The sequence below is a fragment of the Artemia franciscana genome, chromosome 18 (genome assembly GCF_032884065.1).
Source record: "Artemia franciscana chromosome 18, ASM3288406v1, whole genome shotgun sequence".
In the NCBI taxonomy this organism is placed as follows: Eukaryota; Metazoa; Arthropoda; class Branchiopoda; order Anostraca; family Artemiidae; genus Artemia; species Artemia franciscana.
Window position 1 is genome coordinate 34185588 of NC_088880.1, and position 24298 is coordinate 34209885.

General features: G+C 33.5%; 1 protein-coding gene across 3 annotated transcripts; it reads right to left on the reverse strand.

Moving 5' to 3' along the window:
* Positions 1-1955: 1955 nt before the first annotated feature.
* Positions 1956-24056, reverse strand: LOC136038910 (zinc finger protein ZFP2-like). 3 transcript variants are annotated; one of them, XM_065722391.1, is made up of 5 exons: positions 23928-24044; positions 17719-17845; positions 12444-12614; positions 7906-7974; positions 1956-4838 (listed from the first exon to the last, which is right to left on the reverse strand). In XM_065722391.1, the coding sequence occupies exons 2-5, from the start codon at positions 17756-17758 to the stop codon at positions 4153-4155; spliced, it is 966 nt and encodes a 321-aa protein (XP_065578463.1). In that variant the 5' UTR covers positions 17759-17845; positions 23928-24044; the 3' UTR covers positions 1956-4152. The 3 variants fall into 3 exon arrangements, with proteins under 3 accessions (XP_065578463.1, XP_065578465.1, XP_065578464.1); XM_065722393.1 differs by lacking the exon at positions 12444-12614 and having other exon boundaries at positions 23928-24056; XM_065722392.1 differs by lacking the exon at positions 17719-17845 and having other exon boundaries at positions 23928-24050.
* Between the last annotated feature and the right edge of the window lie 242 nt (positions 24057-24298).

Consider the following 24298-nt stretch of genomic DNA (forward strand, 5'->3'; position numbering starts at 1 on the left):
AAGTAATATGGTACAAAATAACTTGCATTGATTCAAATTAAATGAACTCCGGCTGCCATATAATGCCTATTTTAATATACTTGTTCCGAGAGGACGAGGGTTCGAATCCTAGTGTACCCAATTATTTGGTTTGGGACGGCGGTCAGTGGCGTGACTCTGTAAGCTGAGCCAGAGTCGACCCAGCTCTGAGTACCTGGAGAAATATGGGAAAGGTAAACAGGAAGGGTGTGCAAAAGCACAGGATGACTGGCCCTCATCCCCCTATTGCACTTGCTGGCTGAAGGGCCTTGAGACGGAGATCAGCACCGCCGGTTCGGACCTTAAGGGTCGAGTGCTGCATCCTTTACCTTTTTACCTATTTTAATATACTTATTTCAACATATATACAAGTATTGCTCTTTACTTGCTGTTTCTATTGGTAAATCATTTAATAAGTTTAAGAAAATATTTTTTCAATAGGGTAGACTAGTTTGGATGCATGGAGAAACACCTCGAGTGCGTTTGGATCCTGAACTGCAGTGAAGTCAACTTTACTTCTCATTACAGTTCTGTTAAAGGCAAAAACCGGCCCGTACGCTCAAAGTGAATACATGCTTACAAATATGGCAAAACATTACCTTCTTAATATAAAATCAATTAAATTAATTGTTCGGTTCCAGAGGTTCTCACTCTTCTGAGGTTCATTTAAGAGGTTCAATTGTCGCCCGGCTTTCGAGCCAGTCTCCCTGCCGGGGATGTTATGTGAATAGTTTTAAATATGTATAGTTAAAGGATAATAAAGAACTCGAACTTGAACTAAGGATCTGAAAGCGCTCATGTAGTGCGGCCGAATTTGCGAAAATATTACATAAATTCATCAAAATGTAGAAAAGACTAACGTTCAAAAAAGAAAAGGGCAACAAAATCAATGATCTCTTTAATATTTTTGGTTTTATTTCTTCTCTAAAACCTTTATCATTTTCAACTTTTACTTTTTTTATAATCATAAAGGAGTCACGAATTCCAGGAGCCGTATTCCAAGGCAGGGAGCAATACTACACCGATTTCTCACTCAGTACCAACTGTCGGGCGTATATTGCAGTTTCTACCGCAGGGCAGAATTTTTCATGTATTACGAAACGATTTATTACTCCTTGCTTTCCCCCCTTCATACTCTCGTCTTCTTAGCACAAGGTAGAGAAGCACAATTTTGAATTACTCTAATATGATTATGCAATTTCAAAGTCTGAAATTTTGGCCATAAAATTGAAGTACTCCATATAATAGAAATGAACTAATTAATTAAGTGAAAATACACATAAAATTTGGGTATAATATTTAAATAAAGCAGTGAAACAAAAAAGAAAAAAATAACATTGGGATTAATTTATCTTAATTATTTTTTTTTGGTTCCATTCTTTTTTTTGGTTGATAAAAGACTCCCGGACGTAGAGTCAAAATATTCTGATTCTTATTATATTCGGATTATTTTATTTTTATTCGGATTTTTTTTTGTTCCACTGCTTTGTTTAAATATTATACCCGTTTTTCTATCTATATTTTCATTGATTTATTTCTGTGAATGAAAAGGCAGAGTGGCCTTGGAAATTATTTCCAGATAATAATAATAAAAAATGGCATCAGCTTTAATATGTTTCGAATTAAGTGTATTACTAAATCAGCTTTAGTATGTTTCGAATTCCATATATTTACACATTTCTGAGGAAAAAAATTTTCCGAAAAAATGTTTTGAATCAAATGTTTTATGATAACCAACTAAAAACAAAATCTACTTCTTCAATAAAACGTTAAAACTCAATAAATAGGGTCATAATTAAAGTAACGACAAAGTATATGAAATATATACTTTCATATAGTCTTCTCGGTACTTTTCATATAGTACCGAGGGTGTGAAAAATGTGCCTAGTCTTCCGGCTTTCAAGTCATGGGTAAAGAAGTTTCTTTTATCTCGTGAATAATTTGATGTAAGGCCCGTTCCAGGTTGTCATTCTATTCAAGGCATTTCCCTGATTTACTTGCTGTTAATTTTTTCTGTCTTCTTCTTGTCTTTTTCCTCTTTTTTTCCTTTCTTCCTTCATCAGTTGAGTTTCTTTTGTATTGAGTAGCGTGATATGAATGTGGTTTTAATTAGCCGAGGGTGATAACCTCGCTTGCCCTCATAAGCTTATTGCCTTTCTTGGCAGGCGAATGGCGAATAGTGTTTGTTTTCTTTTCTTAATAAATGTATATCTCATATAATAACCATTTACATCATTAACCGTTAGTTAATGATAACCAACTAAAAACAAAATCTACTTCTTCAATAAAAAGTTAAAACTCAACAAATAGGGTCACAATTAAAGTAACGACAAAGTATATAAAATTTATATGTTTAAATATATTTACTAGATGGATCGCTCTGTGGATTCATCCACTTTGGTAAACATGTTATTTTTTTCACATAAGATTAACATTTATATTTTGACGTTATATTATATTTTAACAATATACAGCAAGTGTTTAAATAAAACGATAACACAAAACCAGCATTGAAAATATATCCATTAAACTTATCAAAGGCAAATCATTGCAACAATAGTGAAAAGAAAACAATGCTTGAGACCAAAACAAAAGTTAAAATAACAAAATCAAGGAAGAAAAAAGATCAAAGACCATAGTTTGTAGAGCTCATACTGTCAAGTTCAACATACTATAAAGTTCACTTACAAATACATTATTTCCAAGGTACAATTTAAGAGGAGTGGGGTTATTGTTTTTTTAAATGCTTCATAAATACAGTTTAAAGAATACAACGCCAAGTTTTATTTTAAGAAAAGGAACACTATTATTTATTAATTTATTAATACCAAATACGGTAAGCTTTCAAGCTTGTCGCACATATAAAATACTTCTTTTTACGTTTATTTGAAAAATAAGCTTAGGTTAATTTGACATTTCATAAAGCAGTTACAGGCATTGCTGACAAAAACTTTTCTGAAAACACAGACATATATGCATAGAAAGTATTTTCTCTACTATAAATCCTCTTATAACTTTAACACTAATAATTTAATAAATATGTTACATCCTTACATTCTGACCTAAACACAAGGTTTCCCCCTCAATATCACCTCTTTGATGATAGAATAAAAAATAGAATAGAATACAAAAAAGAATAGAATATAGAATAGAATACATAATAGAATAGAATACAAAAAAGGTTGAAGTGAAACGTTTGTCACACATCAAATTCACTATATTTTTACCCAGAATCAGTTCTTTGATGAAGAAGATAAATCACAACTATTTTAAATATTTCTTAGAAAAATCAAACTTGAAACGTTTGGTACTTGTGTATTATTCAGAACACACTCAATAAGTTAAGTTAGGTTCTTTCGTGAAACAAACTACGATGCAGGTACATTTTAAGAGAAAATCCGGTTTCATAGCCACAAGGACAAAACTCAATTTAGTTTGCTGCGCATAGTGATAGAAGATAGTGTCTGAACATGGATTTTGAAATGAAGATTTGGGATTTGCCAAAGACTGAAAAAGAGACAATTATATTTTTCCGACATTTTAACGACATTATATTTTAATGACATTTCTGCGTTCTGGGTACATAATTCTAAGTTGTAATTTTACAATTTCCCTAAAAAAGTATTATATTTTCGTCATTATTTGTTTTATTTCATTAGCTTTACCAAACGTTTGGGCTATATCCACCTCTATATATAAAATATTACATTAAAATGTACCCGCATCGCAGTTTGTTTCACGAAAGAACCTACCTTCACTTATTGAGTGTGTTTTGAATAATACACAAGTACTAAACGTTTTATGCAGTATCAGTTCTTCAATGCTTAGATAGGGTGTATTTTCTTGGGAAATGTTTTGTCACATGTACCAAATTAGATAGTGTCTTCTCTAGTGTGAGTTCTTTCATGGAAAGATAGGGTACATTTTGCGAAGAATGTTCTCTCAAATATATGACATTTGTAAGGTTTTTATCCAGTAAAAGTTCTTTAATGACTAGACAGAATGGAGCTTAGAAAAAATATTCTTACGTAAATCACGCTCGAAAACCTTTTCACCAGCATAAATTCTTCGATGAACAGACAGGGCAGAATTCTGGTTGAATGTTTTCTAACTTGTATCAAATTTGGAAGCTTTTTAACTAATATGAGTCCTTTGATGACGAGATAAACTGGAACTTGTAGTAAAACATCTTTTGCATCTATCACATTTGAAAGGTTTTTCTAAAGTATGAGTTCTTAGATGATTAGATAGGTGTGGTTTTTGGCGAAATGTTTTTTCACATATGTCGCATTCGAAAGGATTTTCTCCGGTATGAGTTCTATGATGAAAAGATAGAGAAGATTTTTGACTGAATGTTTTCTCACATATGACACATTTGAATGGTTTGTCTCCAGTATGAGTTCTTTCGTGATGAGATAAGGTGGATTTTTGGCTAAATGTTTTATCGCAGATGTCACACTTGAAAGGTTTTTCACCACTATGAGTTCTTTGATGAGTAGATAGGTGGGTTTTTTGACGGAATGTTTTTTCACAAATATGACATTTAAAAGGGTTTTCTCCTGTATGAGTTCTTTGATGACAAGATAGGTTAGATTTTTGATGGAAAGTTTTCTCACATACATCACATTTAAAATTTTTTATTCCAGCATGAAAATCCTCATGTTTTGCTAAATCATTTTTAGTGGATACATTAATGTTACTAGACATCTCATGTTGACAACTTAAATTCATTTCTTTTTTAAGGCGTATTCTTGTCAGAACAGGTGTCCCACATCCGTGTTTGCTGATATCCTTATCATGTAGCGTTGCGATAGGGAGAACTAAAATAAGAAAAATCTATTCAAAATAAATCACAATGTCTTGTATTTTGTTGCCCTCTTTTTATTAGGCAAGCAATTCTCCTTTTAGCATTTCTTACACAATTACTAATAATGTAACTTCAATGGTTCTTCAATACAAAATTAATTTAAAACTGCTAGTTTAAAGCATAATGCCCAGAAGAGACAAAACGTATGAACTATCCCTGTTTTATTTTATTTAAAGTCATACTAATGAAAATGAGGCTGATTGGAAACTATATAACCTACTCCAATATTCGGCGGCTAAGGGCCGGACACATATAGCTTCTTTCCGCACCGATTTGAGCAGCTCAGTGGGCAAATGATGGCGGTGAAATAAAAATGCCCTTTGCGCGAAATTTTCAAAACTAAACATCATGGACAGCAACAGTCTTTTTAAATGAGGAATCCACGACACCCCGTTATCCAGAAATTGCTATCAGACTTTTGAAAATATTCAACATGTTCTCTTTGAATGCAACCCAATGGATAAGGGTTTTAGGATACTGAGAAATTACTGCCACTAATTGCAGGGTGGCCGGCATTTACCCCCCCCCCCCCCCCCGAAGAAAACACCCCCGGGTAAAATACCCCCAGTGGAAAATAAGGCTTTCCAAATTTCAGAATTTTTTCCATAGGGGAAAGTAATATTAGTACCTGTGTATTATACGCCACTTACTCAATTTTCCGGGGGGGGGGGGTTCCACAGGAGAGGGTATTTTCCGCGGGGTATTTGCCCTCCCCCCAGGGGAAAATAATTTCTGGTAATGAGGGGGAATAATTTCTGTTCGTTTTAAGTTTCAATGTTGCTTCTTACTTTCAGTTGAAAAAAAACGTTTTTTATTTAATTACTGATCGTTTTTTAAATAATTTAGGGAAACCCAGCCCCCCCCCCCCCTCCAATGGAAAATTCCCTTCCCCTACGAAAAATTTGTCCATGGAAAGTTTCACCCATGTAACTTAAATTAGCGATATTAGCGGAAATAATAAGGCATAGTAACAGAACGGTCAAAGAGGTCGAAACTACTTTTATGAAAATGAAAGTCACAAGTTGAGTAATTCTCAAATGACTGAAAGAAAAGATCCTTAAAGGACATATGTAATAATTTAAGTTCGTTTTAAGTTTTAATATTATTCCTCACTTTCACTTGGAAAAAAACTTGTTTACCACAAGCCGAAGACATACAATATCTTTTGTTTATTTTCACATAAAAATCAGTTATTATGCTGCTTAAGATAAAATTAAATGCTGAGATTGGCCGGAAAATAACATAAACAAATGATTGCTTATATCGGCCATTGTTTAACAAAATTCGAACTTTAGCGTAAAGCGCAAGGTATTGACGAGGGGGCGAAGTTCCTCATATACATAATATCAGGGGGGTTCCTACTCTCGTCAATAACTCGCTCTTTACGCTAAAGTTCAAATTTTGTTCCAATTCTTTAATGACGACCCCTGAATCACAAAGGCCGTTTAATTAGAAGAAATAGCTTTATTGAAATTACAAAAAATACTTTGGCGCAAAGAGCGAGGTATTGACGAGGAGACGAACCTCCTCATATACGTAATAATTTCTGTTCGTTTTAAGTTTTAATGTTGCTCCTTACTTCCGGTTGAGAAAACTTGTTCTTTATTTGATTTCTGACTTTTTTTTTAATAATGATGGGAAATCTAGCGCGCCCCTTTCATCGAAATTCTATCCCCCCATGAAAGTTCCTCAATGGAAAGATCCTCTCACATAACCCAGTCCCCCCCCCCCGACACCAGAAAAATCTTCCCTGAAAACGTCTGTATACTTACCAATAACCAATGCAATATGTAAACAATGGGTACAGTTAATAACTTACAGCCCTTCCCCCTGGGACTGTAGGGGGATTAAGTTGTCCTCAAAGACATAGTTATTAGATATTTCAACTATGCTGAAAAAATTACCATCTCAAAATATTGATCCGGTGACTTTGAGAAAATGGGCGTGGGAGGGGGCCTAGTTGCCCTCCAATTTTTTTGGTCTCTTAGAAGGGCCACTAGAACTTTTAATTTCCTTTTGAATGAGCTCTCTCGCGAAATTCTAGGACCAATAGGTTGATACGATCACCTCTGAAAAAAAAAAAAAAAAAACAAATAAACACGCATCCGTGATCTTTCTTCTGGCAAAAAAAAATACAAAAATCCACATTTTTGCAGATAGGACCTTGATACCTCTATAGTAGGGTTCTCTGATACGCTGAATCTGATGGTGTGATTTTATGATGATTATATGATTATGATTTTACGATGTGAGATTCTATGACTTTTAGAGGATGTTTCCCCCTTTATTCGAAAATTAGGCAAATTTTCTCAGGCTCGTAACTTTTAATTGGTAAATCTAAACTTGTTGAAACTTACATATTTAAAATCAGCATAAGAATCCAATCCTTATTAAGTATCTATTGACATCAAAATTCCGTCTTTATTAAGCTGGGTCGCTCCTTACTTACAGTTCGTTACCACGAACTGTTTTATAACTTATATAAATAATCCTTGTAACAGAAACACATGAAAAATTTTATATTTGTTTTTAATTAGAGAAGTTAAAAATTAGAGTCAAGTTTGTAGTTTTCTTCATTGATTTTATATGATTCAAAATTAAATGTTTTTAATTGAATGTTTTGATTTTATATGATTGATTTTATTGAATTAATTCATTAATTAATTGATTTTAATGACGAATTAATTAATTGATTAATTAATTAATTGACGAATTACTTAATTAATTGATTTTATTGAATTAATAAAAATTAATTGAATGTTTTGATTTTATATGATAATGTTTTGATTTTATATGATAATGTTTTGATTTTATAGGGATTCAAAATTAAAGTCCTAATAATTAAAACCCTCTGGGGCTCTTCATTTTACATTATACTTAAATATATTACTCTTCAAATGCAGCCATTTCACCAAAGCCGGATCTTTCAAGTCCTTCCATAATTTCAAGGGTAATGTAAGATATACTTTTTTATTTTGGTCATGTTTATACCGAAGAATCTCAGGACATCAAAGGCATACCTTTGTCCCTGCCGATGTTCGACTCCATGTTAAGATGATCAGAATCAGGTATACAATCTGCAGACATGCCTGTAAAAATAGAATAAAAATTAGAAAAAAATTCTACTTTTGACATCTTAACTGCACCCATCGTCTTTACTAATAGAACTACCGAGATAAGTTAAGGTGTCCACTTGATCGATCTTTTCATCATCCACCATCAACTTTTCTTCTCCATTTATTCCTAACCTTAGCGACTTAGTCTTTTTAACGTTTAATTTTCAAACATATTCTAGCGCACTGAAGTTGAAATAATTCTAAAAATTCATTCATTTTGCTCAAGCTTTCATTTAGGATGCTTATATTATCAGCATAATATATGTCCATGAAAATTTTCTCCCCCATGTAATTCCGTATTCTCCCAATGCCTTTCCTACTACTACTACTACTACTACTAACAACTCACCGCAGCACCAAGTCGCCTAAGGCCGACACAACTACGCACGCTTCTCCACCATCCCAATCTATTCAGAGCATCCCTTTTTACACCCTCCCAAGAAGTTCTCGTTTCGTTTAAATCTTTCTTTATGACATCCTCCCAAACCAGACAAGGACGGCCAGCTTTTCGTTTAGCCCTAGACCATTGGCCGAAAAGGACAATCTTTGACAATCTGTCCCCCTTCATCCGCAAAAACGTACCCTAACCATCTCAACCTTTCTTTCATTATAGCCCTTGAAACCGAGATTGAACCACACTTTTCGTACAGCCTACTGTTTAAAACACGATCAGTCAGCCAGATACCCAGAACAATGCGTAGGTAATTTCTCTGGAAAACGTTTAGTAAATTTTCATCCGCTTTCGGAGCGCCCGTGTTTCAGAGCCATATTTGACCACTGTCATTATTGTACCTTCCAATATTCTAATCTTGGTTTGCAGACTTATCTTCTTATTCTTCCAAACTTTTTTTTAATGTGAAAAAATACCCTGAACCTTGGCTATTCTACTTTTAACGTCTTCACTGCTCCCACCTTCTTTACTAAACGTACTATCTAGGGAAGTGAAACTACCCACCTAATCAATCTTTTTGTTACCCAACGTCACCTTTTCATCTTCACTTATTCCTAGCCTTAACATTAGTCTTCTTAACGTTAATTTTCAAACATATTCTATCACCCCCGAACTCGCAAACCTCAAAAAGTTCATTCATTTTTCTCACACTTTCATCTAGGATGTTTAAATCTTCAGCATAATCTAAGCCCAGGATTATGGGAGGATTATAATCTAATAATCCCCCCGTATAATCCAGGATTATAATCTAAGCTCATTTTACTCCACATTTGATTCTTTGGTCTCCCATTGCCTTTCCTGGATCCTTAAAATAGAGTCCATCAAAATGATTCATATAAAGGGATATAGAACACAACCCTGCTTAACTCCTGATTTAATACAAAAACAACTGCTAAGCTCATTTCCTAGCATAAGCGCAGCAGTATTATTCTCGTTCATTGCACTAAACACTTTAATGTATTTGTCTGGTATACCATATAAGAATAAAACCTTTGCTAAAGCTCTTCTATCAACAGAATCGGACGCTTGCTCATAATCTATAAAAATGAGGACTAAAGGTGTTTGACAACTATGGTACTTCTCAATTATTAGCCAAAAACAACAGAAACAACTCAATTAATACAAAAACAACTGCTAACCTCATTTCCTAGCTTAACCGCAGCAGTATTATTCTCGTACATAGCACTAATCACTTTAATGTATTTGTCGGTATACCATATTAGGATAATACCTTTGCTAAAGTTCTTCTATCAACCGAATCGAACGCTTGCTTGCTCATCATCTAATTCTCATAGTTCCTACAACAGGGGTCACTTTCATATGAAGGTGATTCAAGGAAGTAAAAATAAAAAGTGTTTTAGTAACAATTTTTGCCACAAAATAAAAATAAAATCATTCAATGTACCGTTTTCTTTGACCTCTGAAACAAACAGTTTTTATCAAACCAGTAGCACAAACTTATGCAAAATTGGAAACATATCGAACTCGGCAGATTGTGCAACGTATTTTCAAAACGTCGGAAAATACTTTAGATAAGATCCACACAGTTGTCCTATGACCGGTTTTTTGTCAAGTTTAGGCACACAAGTATCATATCCTGGCAAACTAGTCTCTGAGGCTCCTTAATAGACAAATATACTTCCTCATATACGACCGGTAGACGTATATTTTCCGGTCTACTAACTTGTAGACAATTCCCTGAGAAATATTTCACTTTCTACCATATTTTCACAACGTGTTTGAAATGCAGTATTTTGTCAAATGGCATGTAAATATACGAGAAGATACAAAAAACTACACAATTGTAAAATTGGATTCATTTCATATCTGTCCATTCACCAAGCCGTAATTATTACTGTGAATTTTTCTGAAAGTAGAGTTTTTTCTTGGGTGAGGATTTAAACTTACTCTAAAGATCAAAATAATGTCCTTGTTTCAAATATATTCAGTAAAATATCTAAATAAGAAGATTTGAAAGTATTTCCATAGATCATCATAACATAAATCTCAAAATATAATTCGCGGAAAGAGTTGAATCTCAATCAGAAAATGATATCAAAAGTGTTAGGTTTGATTAAAACATTAAAACCAAAATGGAGTCAAAAAATAAACTTGCAAAAAACTATATAGGGAATATAAATTCAGGTTTCCCACTCTTATCTTGAAAGGTTTTTCCAGGACATTTTAAAGACATTATCGCTTCTAGCCAGCCACAATACAAGTCAAGCTATTACAACTATATCTGGGCGATATACCAGTAGCATCATCATATTAGGAATAAGATATCAGTTTAAAAGTCCAATCCCTAACAGTCAAACTGTGTTTAAAATCAGTCACTAACGTCAGAAAATGTTAAATTTATTGCATCTGCTCGCGCCAATTACATCTATTCGCAACGTTCAACATAGATAATGGCATAAATTACTGCTCTAAATTATTTTGATTTTAAGCATCTTTATAGCAGTTATTCTGCTGAAAAGTCAATAAAAGTCAAAAGTCAATAAATCACCAAAGAAATTTCCTATATTTTGCCTGTTCACTTAAAGTTGACTTGGGGAAGCTACTGCATGCCCACTTATTGTCATCACAATGACGAAGATGTTAACGGAAATTGACACCCAAGTGTTAAATGTATGACATTTATCCACAAATGTCATCCACAAATGTCATTTTATCCACAAATGTCATTTGTGTTCATCCACAAGGAGTGAAGATTATTTTCCAAGACAACTTAAACGTTTCCAGGGCATATTCTCCCCCCTTATTTTACGAGTGTTTTCAACGACTATAAAATCGGTCTTTCATTTTCCAGGAATTCAAGGACGAGACAAGAGGGACGAGGGGGATGAATCTTTAAAGACATAAAACAGTTTTTAATGCTGCTGTTTTCTATTACTAACATGAATAACAATTTATCAGCAATTTTAAGAAAGAACTTGAAACAGTTGCGTTTTTTTCTTTCTTATTCCTAATGCACTATAAGAACAGAAGAATATCGTACAGATTTTTCTAACAGCTTTTAAATGTAGCCTACATACTTTACAAAATTTGTGTTGATTACCACACAATAAAATGTCGCAGGACACCAAAAACGGGACTGAATATGTTGATAGTGGTATGGACAAGAGATAACGGGGAGCTTATAAAGTTTATTTGTAACGCTGAACCGGACGTTTAAACTCCTTCTTGAGCCCTCCCTTTCACAACAATCCCATTAAGTGACAATTGGACGAGTTTTAGAATAGCATACCAAGCAAAAAATAAAAATTAAATTCAGAGCCGATCAAAAAACAGTGTACAAGAGACTTCAGTTCCTCACTTTCAACAACAGGGGAAAACATTTTTCTTTATAATTTTGTTCCTTTATTGGTAATTTATAAGCTTATTAGCCTTTGTTAGTTAATGATTTGGTTTTGTTGCATTTATTTTATATTGCAATTTGTTTCTCTGTCTATTCCTTGTTGTTAATCCCATTATTAATAAACTTAGATTGGCTTTGATTAACACAGTCAACTACATCCGTTTTAAATATAGTATTAAATATGATATAATCAATCAATAACAATAAAATGATAATAATATCAGTATTATGCATGTCTAAGCTGGCAATCAAAAGACAAATGGTGGTAGAGGTTAAAAACCTATAGCATCATTGTTGATAGCATCATTATTGATAGCATCATTATTGATAGTACTATTTATATAATTGAATCTGTATGCAAAACAACGATGGACAACAACGCACGTTTTCATCATGTTGGAAGAGAGTTTAACTAAGACCAACACCCTAGTTGTATGAAGTGGTTGTTCTTCAAAGATACAGATTAGTCACAAAAAAGACATGTCCTACGTTTTCTAGACAGTGAAGCTCCTTATGGAAGAAAATACTTCTTTAATTCCGCAAATATTCGACCAATGGACCTGATCTACAAACTTTGGGATCTACTAAAGTCATTTTTGAGTTATAAGAAGGTACAAAAAAATATACAACCTTCCATATTAATATTTGGCTCCTGTTTAAGAAGGTGACAATCTGGTTCAGGCTTAGCAGACGCATGCATAGAAAAACCATTCTCTGGGAATACTTCTTGTTTAGGTAATAAGAAGGGATCAGTACTTCCAAACAGACTTTTATCATCATCGGGTAATGCATCTTCAAGTTCTAAAGAAATTATTCTGCGTATTTATTCTCGAAATCTTAGAACAGTGATAAGAAAAGGGTTTTTGGGAAAAGAATTTCTTTTCTAAAAAAAATTAAAGAGGTAGAAAAAATAAATCGAAGCAGAATGATTTAGTTGAAAGTAAAAAGTTGTAAAAGAGAAGAATTTTTTTTTTACAAGATTGGCTGACTATCTTTATTTTCGTCGTTACGCAACTGAACAGCTTATAGTGAACAGGTATGAGAAAAGTTAAAAGAAAGGCATGCCAATTGAACAGCTTATAGTTAATAGCTATGAGAAAAGTTAAAAGAAAGGCATGCCAACTGAATGGCTTATAGTGAATACCTATAAGAAAAGTTAAAAGAGAGGCATGTAAAAGTGAACAGCTTATAGTGAATAGCTATAAGAAAAGTTAAAAGGAAGGCATACCAAACTGAACAGCTTATAGTGAATAGCTATAAGAAAAGTTAAAAGAAAGGCATGCCAAACTGAACAGCTTATAGCGAATAGCTATAGAAAAAGTTAAAAGAAAGACATACCAACTGAAAGGGTTATAGTGAATAGCTATGAGAAAAGTTAAAATAAAGGATTGCCAACTGGACGGCTTATAGTGAATAGCTATAAGAAAAGTTAAAAGAAAGGCATGCCAACCGAACAGCTTATAGTGAATAGCTAAAAGAAAAGTTAAAAGAAAGGCATACCAACTGAATAGCTTATAGTGAATAGCTATAAGAAAAGTTAAAAGAAAGGCATTCCAACTAAACGGCTTATAGTGAATAGCTTTAAGAAAAGTTAAAGAAAGGCATACCAATTGAATAGCTTATAGTGAATAGCTATAAGAAAAGTTAAAAGAAAGGCATTCCAACTAAACGGCTTACAGTGAATAGCTATAAGAAAAGTTAAAAGAAAGGCATGCCAACTTAACAGCTTCTAGTGAATAGCTATTAGAAAAATTCAAAGAAAGACATGCCAACTGAACAGCTTATAGCTAATAGCTATAAGAAAAGTTAAAAGAAAGGCATTCGAACTAAACAGCTTATAGTGAATAGCCATAAGAAAAGTTAAAAGACAGGCATTCCAACTAAACGGCTTATAGTGAATAGCTATAAGAAAAGTTAAAAGAAAGGCATGCCAACTGAACGGCTTATAGTGAATAGCTATAAGAAAAGTTAAAAGAAAGGCATGCCAACCGAACAGCTTATAGTGAATAGCTAAAAGAAAAGTTAAAAGAAAGGCATACCAACTGAATAGCTTATAGTGAATAGCTATAAGAAAAATCAAAAGAAAGACATGCCAACTGAACAGCTTATAGCAAATAGCTATAAGAAAAGTTAAAAGAAAGGCATTCCAACTAAACAGCTTATAGTGAATAGCTATAAGAAAAGTTAAAAGAAAGGCATTCCAACTAAACGGCTTATAGTGAATAGCTTTAAGAAAAGTTAAAAGAAAGGCATGCCAACTTAACAGCTTCTAGTGAATAGCTATTAGAAAAATTCAAAGAAAGACATGCCAACTGAACAGCTTATAGCTAATAGCTATAAGAAAAGTTAAAAGAAAGGCATTCCAACTAAACAGCTTATAATGAATAGCCATAAGAAAAGTTAAAAGACAGGCATTCCAACTAAACGGCTTATAGTGAATAGCTATAAGAAAAGTTAAAAGAAAGGCATTCCAACTAAACGGCTTCTAGTGAATAGCTATAAGAAAAGTTAAAAGAAAGGCATTCCAACTAAATGGCTTATAGTGAATAGCTATAATAAAAGTTAAAAGAAAGGCATTCCAACTAAACGGCTTCTAGTGAACAGCAATAAGAAAAGTTAAAAGAAAGACATGCCAAATGAACAGCTTATAGTGAATAGCTATAATAAAAGTTAAAAGAAAGGCATGCCAATTGTAAACGAAATCGAGAAAAATAATTGTTCAGATAATCATTTGGAGCTAGTCAAAATCAATTAGCACAAGCAAAGCTGCAGAATTATATTTTTCAGGTTTACACAGCCCTTCAATGCTGAAAGATGTTGCAGCACAAATATTTGCAGCATGGTGCAAAAATGCTGCACAAAACTCTCAGTGTGTTGCAGCACAACTTCTGTGGGAAGTTACAGCATTTTCATACAGTTGGAAAAATTTAGGGCAACACTCAGGGGGGATATTTGTCTAAACGCCTTGGGTGGCTACTTTGGTAGTTACCCCCTTAATTCAGCTATTTCAACATTACAAAAAGAAAAATTAGTTTCCATTTAATGTTCCTGTCTCCTCTTAAAACAAATTTGAGAAATGAAATTCCTTATTTAGGAAAATGATAAAAACAAGATAAACTATTGTTTAAATGGCCAGAAGGGTAGGGACGAATCTTTCACTTTTGTTTATTTTACAGAAGAAAGCTAGTTTTGACATTAAAAAAATACGAAATTTGATTCAGCTACAAAAAAAAATACTAATGCTGCATCGGCGGGGTTTGAACCCCCATCCCTCAATTACATATAGGATTTTATTATTAAACATAAAATATGCTTGATTGAAAGTATAACTAGATCTACGTTGCATTGGCAACGTGAGGTGTTGCGGCATGTTGGTTTTGTTTCCTCGCTGCGACTAAACGCTGAAGTTGTTAATCTGTAAGGATGCTAAAATACATACTAGGAACACCAACTCGCAAAAGTTGCAAACTCCTCATTGCTAAAGATGATTGTAGCCTTACAGCCGATTATTACTTACAAGTCCCTTACATGTCTTACCACTGGAACCAAATTGGTCTTACCATCAAATACAACGGAAACAAAAAATAGGTACACCAACTAGTAAGAGTTGCGAACCCCTCATTGCCGAGGATGATTATGAGCTAACAGCCGACTGTTGCTTACAACTCCCCTATATGTCTCACAATTGGTATCGGCCTATTTTTGGTTTCAGTGTGTACCTTACTACTGAAGTTGTCAACCCCTTGAAACTTTCAAACTGGTATATCTCAAGAAAGAATTTTTGTACAAAAAATGGATGACATATACTTTGATCAGCTCATCAAAAGCTATCGACTGCCGTCGAAAAAAAAAATCTATCTGTTTTAGTTCAAAAGTTGACTTTTTTGCCGTAGGCCAACTTTCTAACGTCATCAGAAAGGAGCAAAGGATAAACTCTAATTTCTTTAGCAATGAGAGAACTTTTAAAGTTTAAGAGGCACATCTGCTACCATTTCTCTACTGCAATCCCAAGTGCGAAAAACCGAATGATAAACTCAGCTGAATTCACGAACAGAAATGGGTAGAAATAATAGATGGCAGCACTTTCGGACCCGTGGGAAAATGCCGCTTTTTTGCTTCTCTAAATTTTTCTATTTATCACTCAAAGAAGATATATTGGTTGTGGGGCAGGGTAACTGTCGCATATATTTAACACTTATAGATTTTAGTCCATCTTCAATTTGAAACTGGTGCTTGCCTGCTAGAAAGGAGCTTTCCACTCGAAAGCAGAAACATGGTTTGATGAAACGAAAGCTTGGCTGCATAACTTCAGATAGTCCTCTCTGACATAGGCTATACAACTCCTCTTCACTTCACCATCCTTTTTGGCCCCAGGCAAGAGTTCTACGAAGCTTTCCAAAATGTAAAGTCATATTCATCAATCCGGCCTAAGGTCCACACTTTCCGTAAAAACCGCAGAGGTTAGACCCTTACCACTTTCTAGCAATAAGCTGAAATCGGGGTGCTAGGAACAAAAAAAAAAAAAAACACGACAAAACCAAAGTGTTGCTCTTGCAACACAATTAGTATGTACTATTCCTTCATACTTTAGAAAAAGAGTGAGAGAGCTCGGAGGGGCGATTTTTCACAAACGCAAATTTGACAAAAGTGAGATAGGACAGGCCTTAACCAAAGTAGCATATAAGAGAATCTAAGCATAATTGCAAGCCATACCTTTAAATATTTTTAACTTAAATATAAAATAATTTCTGTGACATCTGCCTCACCTCAAAACCACCTATTTATGCATAAGTCTGCTCAGTTTTTTCCTAGAAGTACTTAAAATCAAACAAAAAACCATATGTTAATTTATTATTAGTATTTGCTTTTATTAAGAAAATTCTATTTAAAAACACTTGCAATCTTTGAAGCAAGAAAACCAAAACAAGCCATTTCATTATTTTCCCCTGATGCTAGTACATGCTGTTTTCTATTTAGTCTGGAAATAGAGAAAAGATTACAGGATAATAGAAGTCAGAAAGCAAACCACGTTTTTTTATTTTCCAAAAACAAAAGTTTTCTTATAGACCTATGTATTTCAATCTGTTTATTCTCCTAATATTATATTATTCTATTCAAATAATATAGGTGCAACAGTTATTAAAGTCTGAGGAAAATCCTGGGTTTATCAATTTAGTGAGGTAGGATACATACATCAGGTAGTAGCAATACAAATTTATTATAAAGACAAAAATATGAAGTTTGGGATTCCTCTAGTGCAGAGGTATTTATCCTATTACAAGGTAAAGGTATTCCTAGAGTGTGGTCTAGAAAACCCTTCTTCTTAGACAGTTTCTGGCATTGCACTATAAACTAAATGGAAGCCTCGAATGCATCTATCTTTGGGTATCTAAGGACATGAAGCAGGGCAGGGTAATAATAAGTCTGAGGTAGTAATTTTTTAATACTATTGCTACGTGGTTTTTTTTTTAAGGATAATGCCAATCTATTTTAAGGAAAAGAGGGAGAATTTTTCGACCTCCCTTAAAAGTTTATTACAGATTTTTGGGGAGATGATGTTAACGAAATTGGTGATTTATTCATTTGTTTTGGAGTGATTATTGATGAAATTACAAAAATTGCAATAAAAGGTCGTGACTAGCATGACATTGGTTTGAAAAACTTCTTTGAGGAAGAAATTTTTCAGATATTATCAACAAATAGCTTTTATAGTTTGTTAATATATTCTTCAGGAGCGAAAATTAGCAAAAGGAATTAGCAATATTAGCAAAAGGAGCAAAAATTAAGTGGACTAATGACAATCCAAACTTTCGAGTAAAATAGCATAAAATAAGTAAAGCAAAAATAATATAAAAGCAGCACAAATAAGCAATGCACTGACAGAACCCCCCATAATGCCAATTACCTTTTTTAATGGCAGTGATACCGAAACCGGGTGTTTCCATGTTTCGTCAATTGAGTCAAATACACAGTCAGCCCTGTTTCGTGAATTTCAATATTATATCTTCAAAAGAGATGAAGAAAAATGAAGCCTAGAAAATAGTTGGACAATAAAAGCAAAAATAGGGTAGATCAAACGCATTCTAAACTTCAAAACCATTTTATTAATATTTCTAAATTTATTTGGACCACTTGCAATAAAAAAAAAGTCTCATTGCAAAATTTTTTTGGTCTTCCCTAGAACAATCCACAACAAATTTTAACTTCCTAAAAAAGTTAACAGCTTTAAAACGAAAACGTTAATAGATAAAGAAAAATTTTGAACAGATCTCATTTATTCAGTTTACACAACTGATTGGTCACAGTACCTTTCACCTAAAACACTCCACTTGCTTAGTTGGTTCAATTGAGTCAATGTGTTTTTAACTCACTTTGATATGATTTGAACATTTAGAATTTACTGATAATTCTAAATTTTTATTGACCAACTGCAATATAGTCTTATGGTAAATAGATTTTGTTGGTCTTTACTAGAACAATCCATTATAAATTTTAACTTCCTAAAAAACTTAACAGCTTTGAAACAAAAACGTTAACAGTTAAAGAAAAAATCTTGAACATATATGATTTATTCAGTTTACACAACTGATTGGGACTGGTCAAAGCACCTTTAACTTTTTAAAAAACTTCACTTGATTAGTTGATTCAATTGAGTCAATGTATTTTTAGTTCACTTTGGTGTGATTCAAACACTTAGAATTTACTGATAATTCTAAATTTGTATTAACCAACTGCAATATAAATAGTCTTGTGGTAAATAGATTTTGTTGGTCTTTCCTAAAACACACCATTATAAATTTTAACTTCCTAAAACGTTAACAGCTTTGAAACAAAAACATTAACAGTAAAAAAAAAATCTTGAACAGATATCATTTATTCAGTTTACACTACTGATTGGTCACAGCACCTTTCACTTTTTAAAACACTTCACTTGATTAGTTGGTTAAATTAAGCCAATGTATTTTTAATTCACTTTTGTGTGATTCAAACATTTAGAATTTACTGATAATTATAAATTTGTATTGACCAACTGCAATATAAATAGTCTTATGGTAAATAGATTTTGTTGGTCTTTCCTAGAACCACCCATTATAAATTTTAACTTCCTAAAAAATTTAACAGCATTGAAACAAAATGTTGACAGTAAGAATAAAATCTTGAATAGATATCATTTATTCAGTTTACACAACTGATTGGTATAATCACCTTTCACTTTTGATTACACTTCACTTGGTTAGTTGGTTAAATTGAGCCAATGCACTTTTAATTCATTTTACTGCATTTAGACCATTTTAGTGAGATTTTAGCCCCTTAGAAGAAAACGAGCCTGAATAACAGTGTTACTCACATACATGGCACTAATCACTTTAATGTATTTGTCTGGTATATTGCACAAGGATAAGACCTTGGCTAAAGCTCTTTTATCAACAAAATTGAACACTTGCTCATAATCTATAAAACTGAGGACCAAAGATGTTTCACAACTAAGGCACTTCTCAATTATTAACCTAAGAGTGAAAATTTGGTCAACATATCCTTCAGCTTTTCTATGACCAGGCTGTTCTTCTCTCAAAACTTTGTCTACACCATCTTCTAGTCTAAAAAGTATCATTTTACTAAGTAATTTGCTGCCCACAGAGACCAGACTAATGCCTTGATAATTACAACACTCACTCTTATCAACCTTCTTATGCATTGGTTTAAATAAGGTTTCCCTAAAATTGATAGGCACTTCCCCTTGTTAAAAAAAAATGATATCCATAGCCTTCAGAAAATTATTTCTAACCTCAGAGCCACCATATTTAAGAAACTCTTTTTTCCACACTATCAGCACCTAGAAACTTATTATTTTTTAATCCTTTGGTCGTGATTTGAAAGAAGAAATCTGAGACATCAGTTCCTTCTAAATATCAAATTTCATTAAGATCTGGTCACCCATTCTTAAGTTAAAAATAATTCAATTTTTCTAATTTTTCCAAATTAACAACCCCCAGCTCCTGCCAATCTTTTCTATTGTATTAACTTGTGCTTATTCTATAAATCAAGTTTCATCCTGATCTCTCCCCTCTAGCCATTTTCGAAAATTTCTATTTTCCAAGATTTCTGTCTCCCCCTCCAACCCCAGATCTGATTCGAATTGACAATGGAGCAACTGAGACATAAGATTCTTCTATATATCAAGTTTCACTAAGATCTGATCACCCATTTGTAAGATACCTCAATTTTCACATTTTCCAAGGATTCTGGTTTCCTCCTCCAACTCCCTTCAATGCCACCGGATATGAGATTTCTAAAGCACAAGGTCCTTCTAGCTATCAAATTTTGTAAAAATCTGATCACCCGTTTGTAAAATACAAATACCTCATTTTTTCTAATTTTTCCAAATTACTCCCTCCCCCCTAACTCCACCAAAGAGAGCGGATCTGGTCGGCTTATGTCAGTCACTTATCTTGGAATTGTGAGTATTCTTTTCACCAAGTTTCATACTGATCTCTCTACTTTAAGTGTTTTCCAAGATTTCCAGTGCCCCCCCCCCCTAATGATACTGGATCCAGTTGGGATTTCAAATAAGACATCTGAGTTTCGAGGTCCTTCTAAATATGAAATTTCATTGAGATACAATCACTCTTTCATAAGTTAAAAATACCTCATTTTTTAGAATTAACCCTCTCCACAAGGAGAGCAGATCCGCTCCGGTTGTGTCAATCCTGTATCTAGGACTTGTGCTTATTCTCCCCACCAAGTTTCATCCTGATCCCTCCACTCGTAAGCATTTTCCGAGATTTTAGGTTCTACCCCCCCCCAACTTCCCCTTCACCAGATCTGGTTGGGGTTTAAAATAAGAGCTCAGAGACATGATATCTTCCCAAACATCAAATTTCATTAACATCCCATCACTCCTTTGTAAGTTAAAAATACCTCATTTTTCTATTTTTTCAGAATTGACCCCTCCCAACTCCCCCAAAAAGAGCGGATCCGTTCCAGTTATGTTAATCATGTTTCTAGGACTTAGGATTATTTTTACCATCAAGTTTCATCCCAATCCCTCCACTCTAAGCATTTTCTGAGATTTTAGGTCCCCCCAAATTCCCCCCAATGTCACCAAATCTGGTCGGGAATTTAAATAAGAGCTATTAGACACAATATCTTTCCAAATTTTAAATTTCATTAAGATCACATCACTCCTTTGTAAGTTAAAATACCTCATTTTTTTAGAATTAACCCCCCCTCCAACTCTGAGACATGATATCTTTCCAAATTTTAAATTTCATTAAGATCTGATCACTTCTTTGTAAGTTAAAAATACCTCATTTTTCTAATATTTCAGAATTAACCCTCCTCCCCCCCCCCAACTTCCCCAAAGAGAGCGGATTTGTTCTGGTTATGTCAATCATGTATTTAAAACTAGTGATTATTTTTCCCACCAAGTTTTATCCTGATCCCTCTACTCTCAACTAAGTGTTTTCCAAGATTTTAGGTTCTCCCTTCCAACTCCCCCCAATGTCACTGGATCTGGTCGGGATTTAAAATAAGAGCTCTGAGACATGATATGCTTCCAAACATCAAATTTCATTAAGATCCCATAACCCATATGTAAGTTAAAAATACTTCATTTTTCTATTTTCCAAATTAACCAGCCCCCACTCCCCCCAAAGGGAAGTATTTTTCCAACCAGGAAAAATACTATTTCTATTTAATTCTGGTCTGGTCCCTGATATGCCTGTCAAATTTCATTGTCCAAGCTTACCTGGAAGTGCATAAAGTAGCAAAACCAGGACAGACTGACAGTCAGACCAACAGAATTTGTGATTGCTATATGTCACTTGGTTAATAACAAGCCATAAAAAGGCATCAAGCAGGATGTTTGCTTTATTGGTAAGTCAGTCATATGAACTGCCGTAATTTTTGAAAATTCATCATTTTTAAGAGCTAAAAAGTGCTTACATCTGAATTTAAGATAGAAGCAATTATTATATTTGTAAAGCACATAAAAAAAGGCATCAAGTAGTATATTCACTTTACACAAAAGCCAGTTCGGCTATATAGTTTGCTATAAATTTAACTTAGAACCAAGCTATATGCAGTAATTAAAAAAAAGAAACTCACAAAAACTAAAATATCCTCCCTTCAAACTTTTAACACCCTAGAAGCTTGCCCTTGACTAGCCACAATTTCTGGGAAAAATAGGTTTGTAATGATAAGAGATCACAACCATAAAAAAAAGGGCTTAAACAATCACCAATAAGAAGCCTACATCATAAATGTCAACTAACAATTTAACCAATCAGCTACAAAAGTAATGTCAAAACCAACCAATCATAGGCAATATAAACTTAAGGTAAAATTCTAGTTAATTGACTTCTTGCTATCTTGGAAAGGGTTTAGGTTAGGAAAATGAAACTTTCAGGGATTGGTATACAGGCTAAAGTGTGCCCTGGAAGGTATTTTAAAGTACCCACCTCCACTCCTTCTACCTCTAGAGGGCCTGAAATTTGCCTACATGACAGGTCTATACCTATTGAAATTTTGACAAAACAACATTTTACCATAATTTTCAGTTACTAGTTGCTTTTTCTCTGCCTTTAGGGTAAAATTCTATTTAATTGACTTCTTGCTATCTCAGAAAAGGTTTAGATTAGGAAAATGAAACTTTCAGGGATGAATCTACAGACTAAAGCATGTCCTGGGAAGGTATTTTGAAGCAACTACCTCCACTCTTTCTCCCTCTAGAGAGCCCTGACCTTTGATGACCTTTAAAAATGCAAAATAGATCTTCTGCTTAATTGAAGTACAACAAAATTGTTTTCAGCTTCATAACTTTACTCAATTCCATTTTATAAGGTTTTAAAGATATGTAAATACATTTCCTAAATTAAAAAAAAAAAACATTGATATGGCTCAAAATTCTACTCAAATAACAGGCATTGCATTTTCAGAACAAAAAGCAGAGAAAAAGCAAATAGTAGGTGAAATTTAAGGTAAAATGTTGTTTTGTCAAAATTTCAATAGGTATAGACCTGTCATGTAGGCAAATTTCAGGACCCTTTAGAGGGAGAAGGAGTGGAGGTGGGTACTTTAAAATACCTTCCCAGGACACACTTTAGTCTGTAGATTCATTCCTGATAGTTTGATTTTCCAAACCTAAACCCTTTCTGAGGTAGCAAGAAGTCAATTAAGTAGAATTTTACCGCCTTTAGTTCTGAAAATGCAATTCCTGTGATTTGAGTAGAATTTTGAACCATATCAATGTTTTTTTTTCAAAATTTAGGAAATGTATTTGCATATATTTAAAACCTTATACAATGGAACTGAGGAACATTATGAAGCTGAAAACAATTTTGTTGTACCTCAATTAAGCAGAAGATCTATTTTGCAAGGTTTCACTTTTATAACAAACATATTTTTAAAGGTCATCAAAGGTCAGGGCCCTCTAGAGGGAGAAGGAGTGGAGGTAGTTGCTTCAAAATATCTTCCCAGGACATACTTTAGTCTGTAGATTCATCCCTGAAAGTTTCATTTTCCTAACCTAAACCCTTTCAAAGATAGCAAGAAGTCAATTAACTAGAATTTTACCAAACTTAACATTAGCATAGACAAGATTAGGTTAAAAAACGGTAAAATTCAAAGGAGTTTGTGAATGTGAGTGTCACTTACTCTGGAACTAAAAATTTAAACAATTGTTCTTTTTGACCTTTTTCATCATCTTTAGATGAAACAAGGTAAGGTTAGAGTGAAGTAATCTTTTTTGAAAATAGAAATATGTTCATTTAGAAATTTTGAAACTACATTTATTTACTCAATATGTAAGCCATTCAACTAGCTTCAATCTAGTATTTTTGTCATATTTGTTGGTGCCTTTTTAAGACAGATGGATTATTCTGAAGGAAAGACTTCTCTGGAAGTCTTAGGCCACTTTTAGTTTAAACCCCTTTGTGGGGTCTAAAGCTTTGTAATTTTTCTATATTTTCTCTTAATAATAATAAACAGATTTAAAATTTGTAATCTTGTCCAAGGTGGGATACCCCTACTGTACTCTTAAAAATGTGAGTTCCTGCTTATGCATACAGCTTTGGAAAACTGCTGGCTGTTTACTTTTTACTATTAAATACGTACCAGTTGGCTATATCACATACTCAATCAAGTAGCCAATTAAGTTCAGATATTCAACGTGCATTTTGATTTGAAATTTCCACCAATGGCTGTTTTCTTCTCTTGGTTTAAATTTTAAATATGGTAATGGCATCTGTCCTTGTACCGCACTGATTGTGTACTACTGCCACCGTTAGGTAGTGCTATTCCTCTCCGTTAATTTTAGCCTTTCTGGAGGTTGAAAACCGAAATTTTACTTTTCTTTTATTATCATTTAAAAAACAGGACTTGAATGACGAAATTGCATCACTTTTTTTGGAAAAATGTGTCATTTTTTATTGAAAAATGTGTCATTTGCATCGATTGTGTCATCATTTCGACTGAATGTGTCATTG

What these genes read in the sequence shown, in the direction of transcription:
- LOC136038910 (XM_065722391.1), bottom strand. Translation starts at nt 17,758, where the DNA reads ATGGAAACACCCGGTTTCGGTATCACTGCCATTAAAAAAG. An exon ending in GCCAAATATTAATATGGAAG is followed by an intron (nt 7,975 to 12,443) that starts GTTGTATATTTT and finishes CTATTTTTACAG; the next exon opens with GCATGTCTGCAGATTGTATA. An exon ending in GAACATCGGCAGGGACAAAG is followed by an intron (nt 4,839 to 7,905) that starts GTATGCCTTTGA and finishes TTCTTATTTTAG; the next exon opens with TTCTCCCTATCGCAACGCTA.